This window comes from Pelophylax lessonae (assembly GCF_965119305.1).
Source record: "Pelophylax lessonae genome assembly, chromosome: 5".
Classification (NCBI taxonomy): Eukaryota; Metazoa; Chordata; class Amphibia; order Anura; family Ranidae; genus Pelophylax; species Pelophylax lessonae.
This window is the reverse complement of record NC_138772.1, coordinates 515,716,690-515,742,669: the sequence shown is the minus strand read 5'-3', so window position 1 is coordinate 515,742,669 and position 25,980 is coordinate 515,716,690. Positions and strand designations below refer to the sequence as shown.

At 44.0% G+C, this 25,980-nt stretch overlaps 1 protein-coding gene across 1 annotated transcript in view; it reads left to right on the top strand.

Moving 5' to 3' along the window:
- Positions 1-13,777: 13,777 nt before the first annotated feature.
- Positions 13,778-25,980, top strand: part of FAM83A (family with sequence similarity 83 member A) — a 95,247-nt gene continuing 83,044 nt past the window's right edge. Inside the window, exon 1 of the mRNA XM_082257937.1 lies at positions 13,778-14,494. Coding sequence (XP_082114063.1) covers positions 14,015-14,494 — 480 coding nt within the window. The 5' untranslated portion in view covers positions 13,778-14,014. The remainder of the gene's footprint in view (positions 14,495-25,980) is intronic.

Genomic DNA, 25,980 nt, shown 5'->3' with positions numbered 1-25,980 from the left:
GGTGGGGGCTTTTGTTTGGATACACTTTTTTTAGTTAGTTTAGTAGTCCGTTATTACACATGGAACGCACGGTGTCAGGTCACCCTTCGGCGTAAAATCCTTCCTGTTCAGGTGGTGGTGTGTGACATTCTGCATGAGGTGGGGAAGATTCGGGCGCTTGAGAGAGACAAGTGGGGTCAGAGGGCTTGGCTGAAGGCGTGGAGGGGTTTCAAGCCTCCCTGACTGCCAGGAGTCTCTTTCCCGGGTGTGGCTTTCTGTCTCTTATCACCCTAGATTTTTTCTTAATGCTCAGTTTTTGATAAATGGCTGCATACATAGGTGATGGGTTGTGCCTCTTAGGCCCTCTCTGCTGCTTTATGTAAATAGTTTTCTAAAAATGTTGGAAGTGGATTATGTATATATTGTATATATTCTGCACATGGATGTGTATTCCTTTGTTTTCTTTTGGAATATTGTACTATAGTTATGTTTTTTACTTTTGTATAAAATATGTTGCTTGATTCTTTTCAATAAAAGATCAATAGTGCCCCATTGTTGGTGTCAGTGGGAGGAATAGTACCCCAAAGGACAGACATAGGCAAATTTAGGGTGGCATCCAGCCCCCAGTTTTCGAGAACTCTTCGCCAAGGATTTTAGGACTTCCCCTCTCATTATCTCCATAACACAGGAGAGGTGTTCCGTAGTTTACAGAGGTAACCTGAGAATGGCTGATGACACTCCTTTGGAGTTCAAAGCTACAGAGGCATGAAAGGAAGATTTTCCCCTTGTGGTGGGACTTTTAAGGCACTCACATGAAATTACAGAAGTAGTAATAAAAAGAATACATTTTTTTAAATAAATATCAACATTTGTGAAAATATTAAAATATCCAAACAGTACATTACATGATATACATAGTACATGTGGTTGTCAGCCTAAACGGTGAGAGATACCCAATGCATTTTGAAGTCAAGAAACGTCTTCCTCAGGGGTAGATCTGACATCTGTAGCTAGACTTCTGTGATCAAACCAAATAAATTGCGATTAGTACATATGTTTAATCAATATTATACAACGCATATTAACCACTTAAGCCCCGGAAGATTTTACCCCCTTCCTGACCAGGGCCTATTTTGCGATTCGGCACTGCGTGACTTTAACAGACAATTGCGCGGTCGTACGACGCTGTACCTAAACGAATTTGACGTCCTTTTTTTCCCACAAACAGAGCTTTCTTTTGGTGGTATTTGATCACCTGTGCGATTTTTTGATCATGCGCTATAAACAAAAATAGAGCGTAAATTTTGCAAAAATAACAATATTTTTCAATTTTTTTTATATGAAATTCCCCCCCAAAAAAATGTAAAAATCAAAATCTTTTAAAATTTTCGGCCAATTTGTTTTATGCTACATATGTTTTGTAAAAAAAAAATCACAAAAAGCGTATTTTTATTGGTTTGCGCAAAAGTTATCGCGTTTGCTAATAAAGGGAAAGATTTTTGTCATTTTTGTTGTTTTTTTTTTAACGCGTAATGGCGGCGATCTGCGATTTTTTTTGCGGGACTGCGACATTGCGGCGGACAGATTGGACCCTTGACTGACATTTTTGACACTTTTGGGGTTACCAGTGACATTTCTACAGTAATCAGTGCTATACATATGCACTGTTACTGTAAAATTACACTGGCAGTGAAGGGGTTAACTTTTTTTGAGAGGGAGGGGTTATGTGTGTCCCTAGGGGCGTGATTCTAACTGTGATTGGCTGTGGCTTGAGGTGTATGAACAGTGATCAACGGTCCTACATAGTAGAACCGTATGATCACCATTCATACACAGGGGAGAATGACAGGCGGCTTGTTTACATTAGCCGTCTGCCTTTCTCCCTCTGCACCGACGATCGCAGAGTGACCGGCGGACATCGGGTCCGCCGGTCACACGTGCGGGGAGTCCGTAACCGCGCGGGAGCAGGAGCGTGCCTCCGGGGGCGCTCGCTCGCTCCCTAGACCCTCACAGGCTAGCGACGTAGTACTAAGAGAAAGATCCCATGCTAGGATTTCCTTTTTTTGGACTCGGGTCGTCTGGGGTGCTGACATCGCGGGCTCCCTGGACAGGTAAGTGCTTGTATATTAAAAGCAGCAGCTACAGTATTTGTAGCTGCTGACTTTTATTTTTTTTTCTTCAGGCAGAACTCCTCTTTAAGTAGAACTTTTTGTTTTTAAACCCGAGTTTAGTTTTACTTTACAGGCAAAAGTTACCTCTATGCAATGATATCCCTCCATCCCTGACAGCTTTCATCCACAGTACTGGTGCCAAGTACTATACTGGCTAAGCTAACAGCGCTTCTGCTGCCCGTCCCCGATAGACATATATGTCAAGTGCAATCACAGTAGGGAGGTTGCCTTTAGGTCCCATCAAAACTTTGTGGTGGGGCCCCGTGATCTATAGTTACACCCCTGATTACAAACAATAGAAAATAATGACTTCTGAAAAGAGGAGACCTCGCAATTAACAAAGAACAGCTTGTCCCTGTGATTCAGTTAGTATAATGAAGATTAAAGGTTAGATTCCAGGAAAAAGGAGAACATGTGTAATCTCTTGACATCTTCATGTCAAGTCCCTCTGTTCCTTTCCATGACAGGTCTATAAGCTCCAGGCAACGCAATGAGCAAAATTCTAACAACATGAAGCATTAAAGAGAAATGTGCTATACATCTAATTAGAAAAAAAAACTGGTTTATCAACTTCACACTGTTCACTGCTTAAAAATTTAAACTGATCAGTAAAAAACCCTGCATAACTCAACATTAGCACAAGGTATTTAAACAGTGTGTCAAGGCAAAATTCACCATATTCAGTACACATCTGAAACAAATGATAATTCTCCTTTTTCCTTTACAAAAGCTGCAATTTCAAAAGAATACTTATTAATCTGCCTGCAGTTCAATAGGCTCCAACCTTCCTGTGCAGGGTGACAACACGGTGCAGTTACTGCTCCTAAATCCTAAGCAGTGTTGTCAGCCCTGTCTGTAGGCAGGGGCTAATTTAATACCCCTTAAAGGGTCCTTTCTGCCGATCCCCGCTGAGCAGGCGGATGACAGCTCTGTCTCCCCTCTGTGTGCAGAGATGGAGCTGTCAGATCCCCGCTCTCCTCTATGGGAGATTGGATGAGAATGGACCGCCTGTCAGTTTTCATCTGATCCCCTAGACCAGGGATTCCCAAACTACGGCCCTCCAGTTGTTCAGGAACAACAATTCCCATCATGCCTAGTCATGTCTGTGAATGTCAGAGTTTTACAATGCCTCATGGGATGTGTAGTTCTGCAACAGCTGCAGGGCCATAGTTTGGGAATCCCTGCCCTAGACGGATGGAAAATAAGGTTTCCATCCGTCCGGAATCCAAGGACCGGATCTGATAGCAGCGGGTGTCAGCGGAGATGTCACCGCTGACATCCGCTGATCCATAGAGGTACATGGAGCATCCGATCAGGTCCGACTGAAAAACTGACAGGCGGACCGGATCGGAAAGCCCGTGTGAAAGGGGCCAAACCGCTTCTGCCCTGGAAGGTTTTGCCCTCTTAATGACCAGGCCATTTTTTGCGATTCTGCCCTGCTTTAACTGACAATTGATTGGTCGTGCAACGCTGTACCTAAATAAAACTATTTTTTTCCCCACAAATAGCGTTTTCTTTTGGTGGTATTTGATCACCTGTGCAATTTTTATTTATTGCTCTATGAGCAAAAAAAGAGCGATTACATTCTGCTATATGACATTCCCAAAATAAAAAAATTAAAAATCAAAATTTTTTAACATTTTAGGCCAATCTGTTTTCTGCTACATATTTTTGGTAAATAAAATAGCAATACGCGTATTTTGATTGGTTTTCACAAAAGTTATCGTGTCTACTATCTACGGGAAAGATTTATGTCATTTTTATTGTTTTTTTTTTTTTTACTAGTAATGGCGGCGATTTTCAGCGGGACTGCAACATTGCGGCGGACAGATCGGACCCCTGACTGACATTTTTGACACCTTTGGGGGGACCAGTGACATTACTACAGTAATCAATGCTATACATATGCACTGTTACTGTAAAAATGACACTGGCAGGGAAGAGGTTAACACAGTGGGTGACCAAGGGGTTAAATGTGAGCCTAGGGGAGTGTTTCTAACTGTTTTGGGGATGGGCTTTTGAAATGATCACAGAGACCTGTGATCCTATATAGAAGGATCACAGGCACTCTGTGATCATTCCAGAGAGAAGAACGGTCAGCTGTGTTTACAACAGCTGACTGTCCTTCTTTCTCACTGGGGAGCGATTGCGGGTGTCCGGTAGCAATCGGAGCTGCCGGCCCGTGCATCGGAGTCCCCGCTGCCGAGTGGGGGCGGGAGCGCGCTGCCGGCGGCGTGTGCTCGCCCCCTAGCTGCAGGCGCGCGACTGACGTATATCTACGCAGGGCTGCTTGCTGCAGTAAAACTGCGGCGGGCGGTCGTTAACAGGTTAATAAGTGAACCTCTTGTTGCCTGCAACGGTGTATCAAGTGATTTACATCAAAACATTTTTTTTATGTGAATGCGTAGCCATGATCTGTTCACAAAAAATGGCAAATAATAAATGGTGCAAAAAGTTCATAAATAGTCCAGTGCTCCACAATTCAATGAGTTTAGTGAAGAGATGATGCTCCAACTTTCCACATGCAAATACAGCAATCCACAATGGAAAGTTTGTCACCGCTGTGCTCTATATGTGAAAATTGGCCGCTTACCAAATCAAATGATCCCACCAAGAGCCCATATGAGTGTGAGTGGAAGCGCCTCTGAACAGTGGTCAGCCAGCTCCTGGGAATGTATCCAGGCTTATGGTGCTTCCTAATCTCATTAACTACTTGCCGACCGCCCGCTGCAGATACGTATACTGCGGCAGGCTGGCTCGGCTGCAGTTTGCGGGAGCGCTCCTGGGGGCACGTGCATTTGCCGCTTGGCCCCCACGATTGCTCCCCGTGGAGAGAGAATGGCGGTCTATAAGAAGATTGCCAAGACCCTAAAACTGAAACTGAGCTGCAGCACGGTGGCCAAGACCATACAGCGGTTTAACAGGACAGGTTCACTCAGAACAGGCCTCACCATGGTCGACCAAAGAAGTTGAGTGCATGTGCTCAGCGTCATATCCAGAGGTTGTCTTTGGGAAATAGAGGAAATAGATATATGAGTGCTGCCAGCATTGCTGCAGAGGTTGAAGGGGTGGGGGGGGGGGTCAGCCTGTCAGTGCTCAGACCATACGCCGCACACTGCATCCAATTGGTCTGCATGGCTGTCGTCCCAGAAGGAAGCTTCTTTTAAAGATAATGCACAAGAAAGCCCGAAAACAGTTTGCTGAAGACAAGCAGACTAAGGACATGGATTACTGGAACCATGTCCTGTGGTTTGATAAACTTATTTGGTTCAGATGGTGTCAAGTGTGTGTGGCGGCAACCAGTTGAGGAATAGAAAGACAAATTTGTCTTGCCTACAGTCAAACATGGTGGTGGGAGTGTCATGGTCTGGGGCTGCATGAGTGCTACCGGCACTGGGGAGCTACAGTTCATTGAGGGACCATTAATGCCAACATGTACTGTGACATACTGAAGCAGAGCATGTTCCCCTCCCTTTGGAGAATGTGCCGCAGGGCAGTATTCCAACATGATAACGACCCCAAACACAACTCCAAGACGACCACTGCCTTTATAAAGAAGCTGAGGGTAAAGGTAATGGACTGGCCAAGCATGTCTCCAGACCTAAACCCTATTGAGCATCTGTGGGGCATCCTCAATTGGAAGGTGGAGGAGCGCAAGGTCTCTAACATCCACCAGCTCTGTGATGTCATCATGGAGGAGTAGAAGAGGACTCCAGTGGCAACCTGTGAAGCTCTGGTGAACTCCATGCCCAAGAGGGTGAAGGCAGTGCTGGAAAATAATGGTGGCCACACAAAATTTTGACACTTTGGGCCCAATTTGGACTTAGGGGTGTACTCACTTTTGTTGCTAGCGGTTTAGACATGAATGGCTGTCTGTTGAGTTATTTTGAGGGGACAGCAAATTTACACTGTTATACAATCTTTACACTCACTACTTTACATTGTAGCAAAGTGTCATTTCTTCAGAGCCCATTCACATTAGCGCGACTTGTCAGGCGACTTGTCAGCCTGACAAGTCGCGCTCAGTCGCAGTCCATTGATTAGCACAGGAGCCGTTCTAATAGGAGCGACACAAGTCGCTCCGACTTAGAAAAAGGGTCCTGTACTACTTTGGGGCGACCTGGAGGCGACTTGCATAGACTTCCATTATGTGAAGTCTCTGCAAGTCGCGCCGAAGTCGCGGTGCACAGCGGTGCATGCGACTTCAAAGGTCGCCCCCCAAAGTCATGTCGCGCTAGTCTGAATGGGCTCTTAGTGTTGTCACATGAAAAGGTATAATAAAATATTTAGAAAAATGTGAGGGGTATATTCAAAATAATAGGGGTAAAAAGCCTGGAAGAGAAAAGAAATGCACCCACCAGATCTAAGGCTGGCCATACATTATACAATTTTCCTATTCAATTTCCTTTAGATTTACCCTCAGCTATGTAGAGCAAGGGCCTACCTGATTGCATACAAATTGAAAGTGTTTAGGTTTGACTTCATATTACATGGTTTTGGTAAATCTAAAGTAACTTTGCACAAGGAAATTGTATAGTGTATGGCCAGGCTAAGGACTAGTAAACTGCAATATATTCAATTTTTGTTCATGTGTTTAGATACACTTTAAGATGACTGTTTATTATGTAATATATCTGTATCCTCCTGAAGTGCTGTGACTTGTATGTGACCTCAGCCTTCACATCCTGCTCCGCAGAGAGAACACGGCACAGTGTGTCATACAACGTGTTGTCAGTTTCCATCTGCAACTTCTAAGAACACCATACTGCATATAAACCTGCCATTTTTTCGTCATGCTTTCTACATTAAACAGAGTGAATGAAAGATTGTGCGATAAGCATATTGTAATTTACATGTACTGTATGTAATTCAAAGAAAACCGGTTTTGCCAGAAAAAGACGAGCTGATGTTATTCTTCCGATGACAGTTGGCTGAGTGTCATGCTGTTTCTTTGGTTTAGTTATTTGTTTTCCACTAAACTTTGTTATTATCACAAAGGGGACCAATAGTTGCCTATGTAATAGCACATTTTAAAGACAGGTTCTCTTTATTGAGATTTTAGGAGTCTATTAGACCTCTAATGACTCCCCTGCCCTCCTAATGGGACACATAGGTAAGCAGGCCGGGTCCGTGGAAGCAAATAGGTGCAAAATAATTGATCGTTGCACAATAATGGTAAAATAAAGAGCCATAAATAGATCTTACAGCACAAAGCAGTGCCACAATAAATTCATCAATAAATTCAAACAATCCATAATATGTGAGAAAAATAGACCAAGGTATATTCCACCCGCCCAGGAGTATTCTAATATGAATATGTTTTATCTATTATATGTTGTGAAATGAGCAGCTGCTGTAGAGAAAATGAGTATATAAAGGATAATGGTCTTTTTTGGAGGCCAACTACAGCGCTTGCTGATAGACCCTATATAAATGCCAGTAAAATTACTAAGACAGGTGATATGTGATAAACATAAAAACTGTCAATAAGTTATATATATAACTTATTGACAGTTTTTATGTTAATCACATATCACCTGTCTTCAGGGGCAGACTGGCAACTTTCAGCCCAGGGGGCAAGTACAAACCAGAGGCACACGGAGCAGCGACTCAGCCCCCCTTCCACACTCTCTCTCTTCCCGGCCTCCTTCTGACCCCCATTCCAGGCTGAAGCTCCACTCCAGGTACTCTCTACTCACCGGCCGAATCCAGATTCCCGACCTGACCAGCAGGGGCAGTTGGGGGGAGCGGGGACATTTGGTCAGGGCTGGCTGGAGGAGGAGAGTCTCCAGTGGGGCATGGAACCGGCCTCTGCTCGGACATAGCTTACACCAGGGGTCTTCAAACTATGGCCCTCCAGTTGTTCAGGAACTACAATTCCCATCATGCCTAGTCATGTCTGTGAATGTCAGAGTTTTGCAATGCCTCCTGGGATGTGTAGTTCCACAACAGCTGGAGGACCGTAGTTTGAGGATTCCTGGCTTACACCATCCAGGTCAGCGGTGGGGACTTTTTACTTCTCATCACCAGGAATCCTTTAGGCATGTCTGTGGCAGAAGCAGTGCAGCCTTTTTATGGGGCATCAGAGTGGCCCGGGTGGCAATTGCCCCCCTGCCCCCTGGCCCAGTCCTCCCCTGCCTGTCTTAGTCATTTTACTGGCATTTATATAGGGTCTATCAGCATTCAGCAAGCGCTGTAGTTGGCCTCCAAAAAGACCATTATCCTTTATAAACAATCCATAGTGTCCATAAATGCACTTCTCTACTTTAATACCAAAGTGCAAGAGTGCTTACTCCACAAAAGTGCTGCGATACACAGAACCAACGCTGTTCAGGATTACTTTTTGCCTTGAGTTCCACTATTAAAGTGCATCTAAACTGAAAACCTAAAATGTGATATATTGTACATTACTTGTCTTTGGTGTGATGGTTGCATTTATTTTATTTTTTTCAAGTTACTTTTGCTTTATTTTCACCTGAAAATCCTGAAATTAACAGACTTCTTGTCCCAGGGTGGCAATGTCACTCCTCCGCAGTATCTATGGAGGAAGCCATAGTTGTCACCCTAGGCTGCTCTCTTGATACGGACTCCAAACACGTTCCTATCTCTTCATATCCATTACATGGTGGGCAGGGCAATTGGTAGATTACAGAAGATAGCGAGGAAGGAAGATATTCTTTGGTACAGCTCAGAGAAAGTGACAAAGGAACGGCATTTCTGGGAAGATCAACACATATTTTCTGCATTTTCTGAAAATGTTCTTAGCTGAAAAAAAGGAAACGAATGCAGCCACCACATTTAAGGTAGGCGGTCCATGCGGAAGTGGGAGCAGGTATCTAACTCCCCCCCCCCAAAAAAGTGCCATTTAGAGAGGAGGAGGAGGAGGGAGAAGGCCATAAAGCAGAACTTCTTCATTTCCTGTGTATCACCCTCTTTTTTTCTTTCTAAAGCCCGTAGCGTGTGCAACACACTCAAAAGACTCCACCCGGTGCATAAAAAAGTGCACACACACAAAGTGAGAACACAAAAAAGCACAGGGTGTGCGAAATCGTATGGTCTTCCCTCCGAAGAGGTAGGACCCGAAACCTCGATCCCCCGGGGCGCAAGACTCCTGACAGGGATATAAGGTACTCATGGTCTGTCTGGCCGAAACCAGAACGACCCCGTTCTTCAGGGGGACTGCCGAAACAGCCCCCACCGAGTACTAAGTAGGGCTCCCCCGAAGGGAGACCCCATGGGAGAGGGCGAACTAAGCCAAAAGGCCATATCCACCCCCTCCCAAGACTCAAGGCTGGGCCCGAGGACCCACACACTCCAGTCGTGCAAATAAAGAAAAAAGGTGACAGTGCAGTGACAAACTCCAAAGAAAAGGACAAACAAACAAAGAAGTGAGGGAAGGGAAGTGGGGAAAGTGCGATGGTGCCATGTGAGGGGACCAAGGCAGGCCTTCCAGCCGGAATAAAAAATTCCTCTGGTGCAAGCCAAAAGGCCTGTCCCAAGAGGCAGGTGTGAAAAAGGTGTGCAGTGACCAAAGTGCCGAAAAAACTCACAGCGAGCTGCCCCTCACCAGTGAGAAATTAAGGCACCCCTGGGCTGCCACCCCAGGGGCACTTACATTACGGGCTTTTTCAATCTCAGCCCCCGGCCAGACCGAGTGTAGCCTATCCCCACCAGCAGACGTCAGAACCTGGACAGCTTAGAGAGAGCTTTCCTACCACTGGGGACAGGCCTTTTGCAAGGCCAGATCAAAACCCAGGAGAGAAAGCCCTCCCCTCGCCATCCTGTTCCTCAGCCCATTACATCCAGGAACAGTTCCACCGGCCCCCTGAACCGGCTTTCCTGCCCCCTTCAAACTGGTTAGGACAGTTCAACCCATTCGAATCAAAAGGCGGGCCCCACATGCTTTCCCAGATGACCTACTCCCCATACCTCAATACTCTGAGCGCTCCGGGTTTCGGTCATACTGGTACTAGCTAAGGCCCATACCAACTGATAAGAACAGATACTACACTTGATCTTAGCCAAAAGGCCGAGAAGCGATATCACCCTCTAGCTATTGTGCTAGTGTACATAGTTGTTGACTGAGTAAATTTGGCTTGGCTGGCAGCCAAGCCTGGGTTGAATCTGGGTCAGGGCTAGTGAATCAAGCAGAACCTCTGGCAAACCCCCCTGCTCTGTGGAACATTGGAGAGGTTTCCAAAAGTAGAGGGTAGAGTTTAGGAGGAGCGACTTGGAGTATTGATGAGGGCCCCAGCCAATCCCTAGCAAAGTAGGCTGTTAGGGGATGGGCACCTCTTATATTCTTGAGTCATGCCAGCAAGGGGAGTCGGGTTGAAGATGGAGAAGGAGTGCTGAGGAGGCTGTTGGTGGCCCTTGAGGGTACCCCCTAGTCTGGTGGGTGGGTGACTTCCGGCCTGGGGCTGGAGTGCTGGAGACGACACACAGAGGATGTCCTTTCCTGGAGGCACGGGAGCAAGTGTGAGGACAGCAGGAGCAGGTCCGCACGTCCAGGAGTTCTCCAGCTGAAGTCAGCCGGGTGGGCTGGTGAGTGTGGAGTCTGGGAGGACTGTGAAGAAGTTGCCAGGAGGGCTAGTGAGAGAGGCAGTTACAGCCAGGCGGACTGGCACTGCCTGAAGAGGTGGTGCTGGGATCAGTAGCCACAAGAATGTAAGCTGGACACTGGACTTTGGTACACAACCAAAGGGGCCCGGGGTCCCTGTCTGTAAAGGGCATGCAAGAATTGAAAAATAACAAACAACGTTGTTTTAAGTTTATTACTTATTGATATAGATGTTTGCATTTACAGTACGTATATATATTTTTAAAAAAATCAGAGAATGAATTCCTTGTAATCGTGTTATGCAATTTCCTGACATTTCCGAAGTTTGAGATGACCGGTTTTTCTGCTGACTGTGTGAACAGCTGAATTCTGTGAAAGACTGAAAATCTCATCAGGTTACTGTATCTGGAACTAATGTTTATGACCTTTCTATGAGAATTGTCTTATGAAATTCTGTACATTTCACCATGATTGTTCAATCAATATCTTCCTCTGATATCTAAGAAGAAAGCGTACCTCCTGCATAACCAGGACCACACCTAAAAGTCACTATAAACACATCAAAAATCTATTAGAAGGGCATCTTAGAGAGCAATGTATACAGGGATATGGAAAGTGGTAGAGACATAAATGCATACACACACCCTCACAGGTTAAACTGGATGGACTGATGACTTTATACAACCTTGCTAACTATGTAACTAACCTATTTGCCATAACTGGTAGAAGGGAACTTAAGGCTTCAGTAGTTAGCATGGGATTCTCGGACTCCAGCTTCTGTCTCCAGTTATAGGGGTTCCTACTTTTGTTCTCCACGTTCCCACTGTATGTAGGAACGTAGCCACCCTCTCTTGTTTGCTCCCAGGATGGGCTATGGACTATGGGATCTGTAGTATATGTAAAGCTACCACAACTAACATACACTGCTCCATTCAAACAAACAGAAGTCGGGGAGATCAGGAGAGGTTCCAGAGCTCACAGAGAATGTTTCTTGTAAACAGAAACACAACAAAAGACAGTAAAAAATTATTTAATAAAAAGATTACAGTGCCATTAAAAGAGATGCTCATTTGGCTGTACTTCAGCTGTGGAAAACAGGAGTGCAGTTCGTTTAGCACCCCTGTGACCCATTTTCAGTAAAAAGTGAGCAAGCACGTAGCAGTCGTGTGAAACGCGTCTACTGTCCTACCCTGCTGTACCTTGTACCACTTATGTGAATAAAGAACTTTTCTTCATTGGATTCCGTGGTGGTGTGCGACCATTTTCTTCTTTCACCCATTTTCAGTAGACAGCGAGCTGACTGTACCTGGCTGAAGCCTGCTGTCAGCTGATGTCACAGAGTCGGTTCAGGCCAGGGGAGGACTGGGCCAGGGGGGCAATTGCCCCCTGGGCCGCTCTGATGCCTCATAAAAAGGCTGCAACCCCTTCTGCCACAGACATGCCTAAAGGATTCCTGGTGAAGAGAAGTAAAAAGCTCCTGCCGCTGACCTACTGAGTGGGGGTTGAAGACAAGGACAAAGCGCAGGCCTCCCCCTGCCCCCCAGCATGGATGGTGTAAACTATGTCTGAGCAGAGGCCAGTTCCATGCCCTCTTCTGCCCTTGCCAGCCCCAATCGAGCTGTCCCAGCTCCCCCCAACCGCCCCCTGCTGGCCAGTTCGGAAACCCGGATTCAGCCGGTATGTAGAGAGTATCTGGAGAAGGGCTTCTGCTTGGAATGGGGGTCAGGAGGAGGAGTGGAAGAGGAGGGGGGGGTTAGGGAGAGTGGGAGGGGGCTGAGTCGCTGCACCATGGGCCTCTAGATTGTACTTGCCTCCTGGGCCGAAAGTTGCCAGTCTTCCCCAATGGTTCAGGCATAGGAACAATTGAGACAATATGGTCGATATTCGCCCACAACCCTGGACCAGCCCCTGGCTCAGCTCCTGGGAGCCTAAGCCAGCCTCTCTCACCCCCTCCACAGCCCGGTGCTCCACTGAGCGTGGGGGAGGGGGGGGGCAGACCAGACAGCGGTTCTAATGGCACTTTTCCACTGCAAGTACTGGCTCGGCTCTACTCAGCCCTGCTTGGCCCGGTTTGCTTTTCCACTGCTGGTACGGCATGGTACGGTGTTGGAACGGTTCTGTACGGTACGATATGGTTTGCTTTTCCACTAAAGTAGTACTAAAGTTAAGTGGGTGGGATAACAACGGGGTGGGTGGGATTCTCTGACCAATCAGTGGCTAGTAGTGACTGCATGCAAAGGATTGTGGTATATGGTACCGGTTATGGTACCTGTTGGAACCACATTCGAGTAGGTACTGTTTTTGAGAGCCGTACCGTTCGGTTCCATGCAGTGGAAAAGCGCCACCGTTCCTACACTATACCATGCGGTACCAGCAGTGGAAAAGCACAAAAGCGAGCCGAACCGTTCGGTTCCATGCAGTGGAAAAGCGCCATAAGTCTTAGAGCCAGCGGGGGACAAATGCTGCACTGCATCCAACTAGGTAAAAAAATATACTGAACTTCTCTTTTAAGTAGTGGATGGGTAGGGATTATATTTTGGAGAATAAGGATATAATTTCGTGTAACTTCTTAACCATTAGGACATTTGTGAATGCACCTTGGTGGACAAGGGGTTAGTGGTAAATGAACATTTGTCGTTTTTTCAATCTACTGTATGTAATAATTTCAACAATAATGTATAGAAACCAGATTTCATCAATTATTTTACAACTCTCAATACAATGAAGGATGCCTTCTGATTGGTCTGTGTTGGTTCCTGAACTTTGTACATCACTCTTTGCCTTGTTAAATAATAAGCCCACATACAATAATTATTGAAAATGTCTTAATTGGTACAACAAAGTAAGCCAAAGCTATTTTTAAATTGCCTCTGCCATTAGCCAGCTAGTTCATCTACTCTTACTGGTACAATTATACGCTGCTCTGACATGTCAGATTACCGTGTGAAGTGTGAGGGACATGACACTCAATGACAGGTCCATGGGGGAGTTGCTGAACCACAGGTATGGCTTACAGGTAAGGCGTGTCTATTCTTAGATAAGCTCAGTTATACAGCTTTCACTTCCCTTCTGATTCCAGTCTTGCTGCATTTTCATGAGGCATTTTTACGCTGCTTTTCAGGTTAACTGAACAATCTAGTGGGCATGTAGCTGCAAAGCACTACCTTTTCATCTGATATCCTGATAGGAAAACTGACTGCCTGACACAAAGGAGAAGAAAAAACATTCACAAGTTGATGACCACCAAACAGGTTCATCATCCATCTAACTGTTTGAAAAGCCAAGAGGATCGTTGTATTTCAACATGAACAGGTCTAAAACATTTGGGAAGATCAAGAAAAGGATTGAGGAGGCCAAAAATAGATGGGCCAGATTGGGCAAGGCAGACTTTAGCTATAATGAGAGCGCACGCTTGGCCACAGACGCTCTTCTGGATGGAGGAAAGGATTCCTATCAAAAAGTTCTGGCGGATGAAGGTGAGGTGGACTTTTTCTCTACGACAGAGGTCCAATTCATCGTGGACAATGTTAAAGAACCTTACTATGCTAATGAAAGTCATAACGAGGTGGAAAATGGATCGGAGCAGAATGGGAACCATGAGCACAAATCTGAAAGCTTCTACCCCATTCATTCTGATATCAGTGAGCCCACAACGCCACTGCACAACTGGAGTTCGGAGGACAAGCCATATCTTAAGGACAAGTCCAGTGCCACTGTCTACTTCCAATCTGACAAGGCCAACATCAGGGAGACCATTCGAAGGAGCATACATCGAACAAGCCAGGTATAACCATATATATATATATATATTGATAGTTGTGGTAAAAGTTTATCAGTTATTGGGGTAAAAGACAATCCGTTTCGACCAGAGTGAGCAAAAAAATAAATAAAAGGACAGTATGCCATTTTGGTAGAGTCTATTCATCCCATGATGGCTAGCAGTGTGTGCTGGGACTTGCAGTCCAACAGCTGGAGAACTCCAAATTGTCCTTGATACATAGCGCTATTATAACTAAAGTCTATAACCCTATGGCAATATATTTGCATTATTAATTAAAGTACAGGTAAACAGTATAGGTAAACCCTAACGAATCACTTTAGCCCCGTACACACGCACCGATTGTTGGCCCACCGTTCGGCCGTCTTTTGTCCGGTGCTGTCGTGTAGGTTGAAAAGTGCTAAAGACTACACACGAATTTTGTCGGCCAACAAAAACCAACTTCAGAAGTGATGTCATGTTCTGGTTGACTTTCTGTGTGTTTTTTCTTCTCTGAGCATGCCCAGTCTTGCTCATCTGCTTTTTGTCGGCCGAAATCTGTACTGACTGAGGAACAATCGGCCATTCTTTGTTGGCCTACAAAAATTTTATAGCCTGCACACCAGATTTTGTTCGGCCGAAAAGTCGCAGTCGGTTGTCGGAAGCATCATACTAACAAGCCGACAATCGGCCGATCGGACGTTGGCCGAATATTTACGGCCGACAATCAGTACTTGTGTACGGGCCTTTAGCTAAAGTACTGTGCATCATAAACAATTTCATTTTTTAAAATAAAATATTATTAAATAAAACTATTAAAATAAAATTAATAAACACTTTTTTTAATCTTTTGTTGCATCTCTGCGCTGCGGATTATCTGTAACCTCCTGGCAGTCACTTTTTGCCTACAGGCTTTCCACTGATGGCTGCACGTAATTTCTCAGGAGGTTTTCCAACAATTGTGACAACTGCGGACAATGTCTATGTAATGTGTATTTAAACAGCCACTTCTATTGGAAGCCAGCGTGACAGAATGACAACACAGGAGCACAATTGGGGGATAGGGACAAAGTGTTGTCACCCTGTAACAGGAAATTCCTGAACAAGGACCTTCATGGAAGGTTTCATATTAATAAAAGCTTCAGATTTATGAAAACAAAAATGGTAATACCTTAAAAAATAATACTGATATGGTAAAGTGTATATGAGATGTTAATAGCTGGATTTACATGTACTTTAATTAAGGTTTCAGTAGAATATCCAGCCACGGCTGCCATACTTTGGTAAACTTCTGAGGACATGCCCGACCCCAGCGTGTTGTAATTTGTACAGCGATCTACCCTGATGTTCTTCTGTGTTTTGACAGGGGGACGCCCCCCCCCCCCCCCCCCGCCAGAACACTCCAGTGAGAGCACTGATCGGGAGCCAGTGGGCTGCTGGTTTTCCAGCATGCTTGTCCAACAGAAGCCAAAGGCCGGCTTCTGTCAGACCGGCTGCCTTACGCACGGACCGAATGTCGGACAGTTTTTATTGAACCGGCCGATGTTGCCCAACATTTGGCCCATGTGTGTGTACAGGGTTGTAGGTAGATCAGCATTAACTAAACGAAAAAACTGTTGGATGGAAGGTGGAAAAGCATCTTTCCAGTGTAACCAAATCATATTACATGCAAAAAACAAAAGCATGCAAAGCAGAATACGGGGCATGAGTCCCAGGAACAAAGTCGTTCAAAATACCAGAAAGTTCAACCTCCGAGGTCCAAGGCCCTGGAAGATGAAGGGTGTTCTCTAAGGCCTCTTTCACACGGCCGCTCCGCTGTTTTTGTCCGCTGCGGGACTTTTTTTTTTCACGGAGCGGATGACACTTGTGTCATCCACTCCGTAGGTCCGCATATCATCCCATCCGTTTGCGGATGATATGCGGACATAATGTAAGTCTATGGGCATTGGGGATGTCAGCGGATGACACCGCTGACATCCGATTTTCCTTCCTTTCCGTTTTTTGAACGGAGGAAAAATAGGGTTCTGTTCCATTCCAAAAAACGGAACAGAACTGAAAGGAAGAAAATCGGATATCAGCGGATGGTATTCCGCTGACATCCGCAATGCCTTCGACTTACATTATGTCCACAAATCATCCGCAAAAAAATAGGATGATTTGCGGACATACGGAGCGCCCGTGTGAAAGGGCCCAAAGAAGAGAAACAAATCCCACCGAAAATCAGACAATACGAGTCAAACTATGTGGAAAAGGTCTGCCCCCTCCGGGACCACATCGGGAACAAATGGCAGCAGACCCAAACCACATGCGAGCCAATCTGGTCAGAGTTTAATGAAGATGATGGATAAACTTTAACTGAATAAGACTTAATAAGAGTTAACAATCGGTTTCGACCAGAGTAAGCAAAAAAAAAATCAAAGGACAAGGATGGAAAATTTTGTCCAATCTAATTTATTATTTATTTATTTCAGGTACTTATATAGCGCCGTCAATTTACGCAGCGCTTTACATATACATTGTACATTCACTTCCGTCCCTACCCTCGAGGAGCTTGCAATCTAAGGTCCCTAAATCACATTCATACATACACATTACTAGGTCCAATTTAGACAGGAGCCAATTAATGAAAACAAACAAATTTCTTATCATTGAATTTTCTCCCGGCCAAAAAAATTCTTATGCGCATGTACTTTTTAAGGTTAATCTAGAAATGGAACGTTCATTCTACGAAAATCGAGACATTGACATTGCAATATATATTGGGATTAGAGGAAAAAATGGGGAGGGAAAGGGATTGAGAGAAAAAGGGGAAAAAAAGGGGGAATGGGACATTGTACTGGAATGTAAAAGTGTTCACATATAGTTGTGTCCATGAAAGAACCATCAAATGGTTGGACGAGTAATTTATTTTTTTATTTTTGTGTGAACATTCCCACACAATTTTACAAGTGTAAGGCCAGCATCTGTTTTCAGGATTTATTCACACAAATCATTTGCAAGTGTTTAGTACATGTGTGAATCTCCTTTGATTCTGAATACAGGAATGGAGGTACAATGGTCAGTTGTAACCTCATTTAAAGTCCCAACCCCTTCCCCATATATAAATACATGTGTATGTGTTCATCCCATGTACACAGTTCTTAATTCATTCGTTTTGCCAAATATGAAAGAAACTCACAGGGGTGGATTTACTAAGTGTCGGTTCACACTATGGCGATCCGACTTCGGGGGCGACCTGTGAAGTCGTATGCACCGCGACTTCGGCGCGACTTGCACGGACTTCACATAATGGAAGTCAATGCAAGTCGATCCGAGGTCGCCCCGAAGTAGTACAGGAACTATTTGAACTACTTGAGTCGTTCCTATTAGAACGGTTCCCGTAGCACAGAATGGACCGCGACTTGCCAGGCTGACCAGTCGCCTGACAAGTCGCGGTAGTGTGAACCGGGACTTAAAGCAAAAAGACTGTGCACTTTGCAAGTGCTGTTACTCCAGAGCTTAGAGCTTCACTTTGCAACCAATACTCAATCACAAGGAAAATTTAAAAAAAAACAGCATTTTAGCTTACACATGATTGGATGATGGAAGTCAGCAGAGCTTTCTTTCGTTTACTAATCTCTTGAGCATTTTTGCAGCCTTTTGTAAATCCACTCCATAAAATGGATTTGTATGATGTGGAAGGGTTACAAAAATGCACAAAACTGCATGATACATATGATTTTATGTATTGACTATTAATTTCAGTGGTTCTGCTTAACGGCTATGAACACACAAATATTCTAATGTCCTATTATTTTAAAAAAATGCACCAAGGTGCCGCACATAAATGTGAACAAGCCACATAGGAATTAATAAGAATCCTACTTGAAATGTATCCTCATGCAGAAAAATGCTTGTGGTTTACTGCAGAATGGGCAGGAGTAAACAAGCCCAACTTAGGCTCGGTTCACACTGCTGCAACATGGGATCCGACTTGTGAGACCCCTTGTCGCATGACATGTCAAATTCAATGTTTCCCTACGAGAGCTATTTTACCCGATGCTACACAAGTCGCCCTGACTTTAGAAAAGATTCCTGCACTACTTTGTCCTGTCTTGGGTGTGATTTCAGCCCTTGTACGGGCTTCTAAGTAGCATCCAAGTCGGATGAAGTCAGAAGGAAGTTGCAGGGCAAAGTCACATGAAAAAGTCCTACGACTTTTTCGGTGCAGCAGTGTGAAATATTAGGCATTCATACAATATAAAATGAAAGTATATGTAAACCCAAACACTGAAATCTCATAACATGTTAGCATTTTTTAAAAATTGTTTATAATCTTTTTAATTCGGCAGCTTAAATTAGAAGGATAAATTGATTGATCCATGTTCAGTCACTTCCTGACATAAGGTGACAACGGTCTCCATAAATTTTCCTGTGTTGTCACCTTATCAAATGCCCCCCTGGTGGAGACTACAAGAGCCATGCTAACCCACACTGTACGGGTATAGCCCACCATTGTCACCAACAAGAAGCTGGTTCAGAGCAATGACAAAGCAAGGGCATGTAGAGAAAAAGTGCCTGAAAGAAGCTGGAGGGGATAGACAGCGCTGAGATGCATAAAAGAGTTCAAAAAGGGTGAAAACTAATTTATATTAAAAACCAAAAAAAAAAAGAAATCAACTGTTTATTACACATTGGGCAAACAAAGGTTTACATCTGCCTTTAACCAAATAGAACAACAGTCATATAAACATACTAAGTTCATATATATATATATATATATATATATATATATATATATATACTGTATGGTGAGAACATACAGTATGTATATATATGAAATTGCATTAATAGAGTAATTTACAATAATTTTATATTACTATTGTAATAGAAAAAAGCAATTTCTGCTTGGAGGTTACCCACAGCAACCAGATCGGAAGACACCTTTATTTTTCTAGAATTTTGAAATGTAAAATTGACTTGCCTTTGGTTACTGCTGTTGCAGTTTTTTCAGGCATTGGGCCTGATGTGGGTCTGCCATTGTTACCAGTAACACTTCCAACACATTTAAGTTGAGAACCCAAGTGTGAGATTGGAGACAATGACCATTCCAGGATCTTTGGTTTGTTTTGTTTATTTTGTAATGAGGATGGGAGAAAGGAATGAGTGGGATACTCCTCTGGCTCAACTAGGTTCAACTGGGACACTTTACAGAAAAATGCCCATTGGCGCTGTCTTGACGCCAGCTGAATGCTGACCAACGCTTCCTGGCACTTAAAGATACTGTTTTGCTTAACTGTGCTAGAACTTTGACTTTAACACTCTGGTTAACTCAGAAGATCCAGGACTGTAATACATTTGACTCCTGACACTCTGTTTAGCTCAAAGGTCCAGTGAACAGCTCCCTCCAGCCCTTCACTGACTGAGGTAGCTCCTTGTAACTGCTTGTGCTGCTGCAACTCTTAACACTGTACACTTCACACTGTATACATTAACTCTTCAGGGCGCAACTGCTGGAGTCCCCTTTACACTTGAGGATCCTCTGACTAGGCACCCCCTCTAACACTTCAGGGTCCTCTGACTAGGCACCCCCTTTACACTAGCTGGCTCCTGGATCCCTGGGACCTTCACCGGAGTGGTCCCCTCTACGCTAGACAGACCCCCAGGGGCAGTTCACAGTACTCACGAACTTGGAATGCTTTCCTGGAACTGAAAACCTCTTCCTCGTCTTCGGCACACCGGATCCTCTCTGCAGCTTAGCTCAGCTCTCTCTGTACTCTCAGGCAAGCCACCCGAGACACCCGATCCTTCTGACAGGAGGAGCGACAGCCGTACTCTCCCTTCTGGGACTCTGCTTCCCGCCAAAGACCCTGCGTCATGTGTTTCCCTCAAACTTATACCCACTCCCAGAATGCTCTGCAGCAGAATTTGGCTTCTGGGGTAGACACAGGCCTAAATGTGTCTCTGATTGGGTTTCCTCCACTGTCCAATGAGAATCCTCTCATGGAGCCAGTGGGGAGACTCCCCTCTCAGCAGACACACCTGGGAGACATGACAGCCAGCTGAAATCATGGCCCTGCTGTTAGGCAGCCAAGGCCCACTATACTTTACCTAGCACCTAACTTGTAGGGTGCTACACTGCATTGTAATTGTGTTTCCTTTTTGAATACTTTAAAAAGTAACCTATGTTTTAAAGTGTATCTAAAACCTAACACCTAAACCAAATAGGTTATCACACATGTTCCTGTAATGTCAAAAAAACTCTATTTTTGTATGTCCTGCTTTCAATTAGATAACACCATTCAAAGATGGCTCCATTCCTAAGGTGGCCACACTCACTAAGTTTTTTTAGCTGCAATTTGATAATTTATGGTCCATCATTCCCCTAGAACAGCCATTCTTAACCAGGGTTCCTCCAGCCATGTCCAGAGGTTTCTTCAGCTGCGGCTAACTGACCTACCATTTGATGGCGTTTGCCTAGTTCTAGGGCCAATGCCACTTGACAGAGTCAGTTCATGGCACCAGTAATCTTTTCTGTCACCAGTAAGAGAGACATTCAGACCACCATTGTAAGGCCTGTACTCTTCCCACTATACCCACCAATGTAAGGGGCAATTTTTACACTGATCCCCAATAAATTGGTTTTAGCAAGGATTCCCTGAGACCTGATAACTATTTCAAGGGCTCTTCTGGGGCAAAAAAGTTGGGAAAAGCTGCCCTAGAATCATATGGCATGTACTGGTATCTGCAACATCCATATTTACTAATCCTTGAACCATTTTCTATTATTATTATATATCGTACAGAATAAAAATTGCATAAACCAAAGTGGATAGTATGTATACTATTTACTATGTTAGGTGTTCAGATCTACATTTACTTTTACCTAAATGTATAATCACTCCGTACCTTTAAAAAATGGATTTTTACTGGTTGTATATGTTTAATATACTTTTATTATATGTAAACATAAAAATAAAAATTTCCCTTTTCCTGCGCATTCCTGGGTTGAGCTACAAGCAGCCATTCCAATGCACAGTGTGCTGGCTCTTTCTGCTGTAGTCTCCACAGCTAAAGTCTGCATATATTCAAAGGAAGTTCCTACAAAGAGTCTAGAGAAGTGGAGTTCTACCTGAACAACATGAAAGAGATCACAAATAACCAGGGTGCAGTGCGCTTTTTTCAGGAGACAACCTAGTAAGTTCCTATTAGAAAGTTAGGAAAATTATACAGAGTTCAGGGGTCAGTAGTAATGTACAGTGCAGGGGTCAGGAGTAAGTAACGTACAGTTCAAAGGTCAGTAGTATCTAATACAGATTACAAAGGTCAGTACTAAAACAGAGTTCAGAAGTCATTAGTAAGTAATTCAAAATTCAGGGGTCAGTAGTAAGTAACACAGATTACAGAGGTCAGTAGTATCCAACACAGATTACAAAGGTCAGTAGTATCCAACACAGATTACAAAGGTCAGTAGTATCCAACACAGGTTACAAAGGTCAGTAGTATCTAACACAGATTACAAAGGTCAGTAGTATCCAGCACAGATTACAAAGGTCAGTAGTATCTAACACAGATTACAGAGGTCAGTAGTATCCAACACAGATTAAAAAGGTCAGTAGTATCTAACACAGATTACAAAGGTCAGTAGTATCTAACACAGATTACAGAGGTCAGTAGTATCCAGCACAGATTACAGAGGTCAGTAGTATCCAGCACAGATTACAAAGGTCAGTAGTATCTAACACAGATTACAAAGGTCAGTAGTATCTAACACAGATTACAGAGGTCAGTAGTATCTAACACAGATTACAAAGGTCAGTAGAATCCAACACAGATTACAAAGGTCAGTACTAAAACAGAGTTCAGAAGTCATTAGTAAGTAATTCAAAATTCAGGGGTCAGTAGTAAGTAACACAGATTACAGAGGTCAGTAGTATCTAACACAGATTACAAAGGTCAGTAGTATCTAACACAGATTACAAAGGTCAGTAGTAACGTGAAGTTCAGAAGTCAGTAGTAAGCAATGCATAATTCTGAGGTCAGTAGTAAGTAACACAGATTACAAAGGTCAGTAGTAACACTGAGTTCAGAGGTCAATAGTAAATAACACAGATTGTAGAGGTCAGGAACAAGTATTGTAGAGTGCAGTGCTCAGTAGTTAGTAACACAGATTGAATTATTGATTCTTTGATAATTATTTTGACAAACTGTAGATATAATTTTTTTCCTCTGAAAAAGCTTGGCTGCTCTCTATCTATCTATCTATCTATCTATCTATCTATCTATCTATCTATCTATCTATCTATCTATCTATCTATCTATCTATCTATCTATCTATCTATCTATCTATCTATCTATCTATCTATCTATCTATCTATCTATCTATTACTTTTTCTCTCTTTAGCATTTGTGTCCCTTCCCCTTTTGTTTGTATATCTATTGATATTTTTTTCTTTTTATCTGTATGTATTAGCGAAAGTGCTAATACATACAGATAAAAGTTTTGAAAACGCCCAGGAGGAGGGCGAAACGCGTTGACGCAACTTCCGGCTACGGACGAGATGCATCAACACTTCCTGGTCACACCGTGGAACACACGCCGAATGCGGCTTCCACGAGTTTGTGATACATGCGATATCTATGCTATATGTTTGTGAGTATGCTTTTGACCTTTTGACTAGCAATAAAACTGTTAAAACATACTTCACCATGTACGGTCTTTTCATATTTTAATGGTGGATACGGAGGCGGATCACACCTACCTTTATCCAAGGATATATGAAAAACACCGAAAGATCCCTATAAGAAGGCTTTTGTGCAATATACATTCCAGGCGCAAACAATCTGGCATTGTGGTGAGTGGGGAACCAAGAGGGGTCACCTATCACCTTGGAGCACTTCTGAATATTTCTGCACTTGAGCATTTTATTTGGATCACTTCACAAGGACTTTTCTAATCAATTGTATTATCTATTTATTTATAATATTCATTACATTTGTTGTTTTTATGCTAGCGCTGCTTCATTTTGGTTTTATATATTAGCGAAAGTGCGCCCATTAATTTCTTAAAATAGCTAGTACAGACCACAGGGAACAGTGTGGGGTATGTGTCTTATGGCACAGCATAGAGATCATAGTGGTTTAGTGTATGTAACGTAGAGTAGAGCATATTGAGTATATGAGAAGGCATTGACAGGAGGTGTACTGTGATACCTACGAGAGGTAATAAATACTAGGAAGCGTTACACTAACACACAACACTTTGCACGCCTGTTTTTACCAATAAAGAATATACCTGATGTTGGGTCCGCTTCAAGCCTAGAATGTGGGAAATCTAATTGCTGGGCTACAATGTGCTTATAGGAAAATAAGCAGCTTGAGGTAGTAGTCCTGGAGCTGTCCAACAGGACCATCACATGCTTAGAGTCTCTGAAGCCAAGTATGGGGGCACAGATGCAGACCCCTCACTATGTAAAAGTGGGGAACCTCTGTGTACACACACATGGGGTAAAGCAGAGAGAACAGTAGCAATTAGATTAAAATAATAAGAGAAATATTATGTTGGGTTACTTATACATAGTGAACAAATAATACTTCTGTTCTCTATTCATCACCTAATGCATCTGCTATGTTTGAAGCTACAAACATGAAACATAGCAGTTGGGTCCCTTTCACACAGGCAGCATCTGTACCGATCATAATGGAGTCCATGAACAAATCCTCTACCAAATCCGAGAACGGAATGTACGACACTTTTTTCAAATCTGTGTCCTTTAAGTTTTTCCTCCAGCCTGAAACCAGAGTTTAGCAGACCCATGGTAGGTCTATGGGCAGGCGGATGTAAACTGACCAGCATATGTTGATATCTTTTTACTCTGGTTCACCACATTTAAGTATGAAATGTAAGCAAATGCGCTTCCATTTACATCTGCATGACTATAGACTAACATTGAGCTTCTGTTTAGATCCACCTGAACTGACAGGTGGATCCAATCAGATCACCCATGTGAAAGGATCCTTACGCCTTAGGGCTCTTTCACACAGGCGGACCGTTTTTTTGCAGATCTGAACGGTCCCCCCATGCATCCCTATGGGGCATCGGATGCAGGGCAGCCATCAGGGGGGAACAGCCCATACTCATGTAGGGGGCCTGTGCATTTTGAGGGGCCCGGCCACCCAGGCCCCAACCAAAAGAATGAGTTGTTGCTGCTGTAGTAACTAGCAATTGCTAAAGCAGGGTGGCTGCAGAGTAAGTCGATGCAGCCAAAGGGATGTCTCTTTGCTGGATTGCGCTGTTTCTTTGCTAAAAATAAAGGCTGTGTCTGTGCTGGATTGGGATGTCTCTTTGCTGAATATATGAGGCCGTCTCTTTGTTAGGTTAGGATGTCTCTTTGCTGAATATACAGTATGAGGTCATCTCTTTACTGGATTGGGATGTCTCTTTGCTGAATATATGGGATGTTTCTTTGATGGATTGGATTCATTTTCATATATTAAGTTGTAAGAGTATTAAAATAGAAATGGGTGCACTGAAGGACTCAGAGGGATGGCCAGAGGGCCTGCGGAATGTTGGTGGTCAGGCCCAGGGGGGCTGAGGCCTAAAGATGTGTAAGGGGCCCCAAAATATCTGACGGCTGCCCTGATCGGATGTCAGCAGAGACATGTCCTCTGACATCCGATCGGATCCGATTCGTCAAATCTGGACGGATGGAAACCCTATTTTCCATCCGTCCAGCGGATCGGATCGGATGAGAACGGACCGACGGTCCATTCCCATCCGATTTTCCCCGTAGAGATGCATGGTGAACTGACAGCTGTGTCTCCGTGCACAGCTATCATCCTCCTACTCAGCGGGGGATCGGTGGATCGATCCCCCGCTGAGATAAACGGACTCCGTCCGACAGACAGAGTGTGTGAAAGGGGCCTTATTCACACAAGTGATTACATGAAAATGCTGGGTTCCAGGGAAGATCAACTGATTCTCATGGCTAGGATGACAGGTGTATGCAAATAGTGGCAACCTGTACAAAATAACCAGTGGTTAGGGATGGAGGTCCAGGCTTGGAAGCATCTGCCTGCATAACTATGTGGGGAGGTGCGGCGGCAGTAAACACTCAGATTTGTAAAATACTGATAAGGGGGGTTGTGATGCGCTTCGGGGTGTTTACAAAATTCATTACCATAGAACCATATATTAAATAAACACTCAGATTACCCAGTGGGAACATAACCCAACCAGGTGGACTCACAGAATATTGCAGTGAAGAGAATAACAGTAGGTCTCAGGTGTACCGACAGCATCTGTATCGAGAGGCAAAATGTGGCCTGCAGTCCGTACCCAAAAAGGAAGGCTACCAGGAAGGATGGCGTGTCCTGACTCATTCCCTACTCATCTGGAACCTCTCTCTGGCACTAATTACTGTCCCTGACAGAAGGGTGACCTGTCCCTACACTACCCACATGCGAAATGCACACCAAGCCTAGAGCCAGGGTCTTAAATAGACTCTGCTCAACCCAAGGTGGCCACCAGAGTC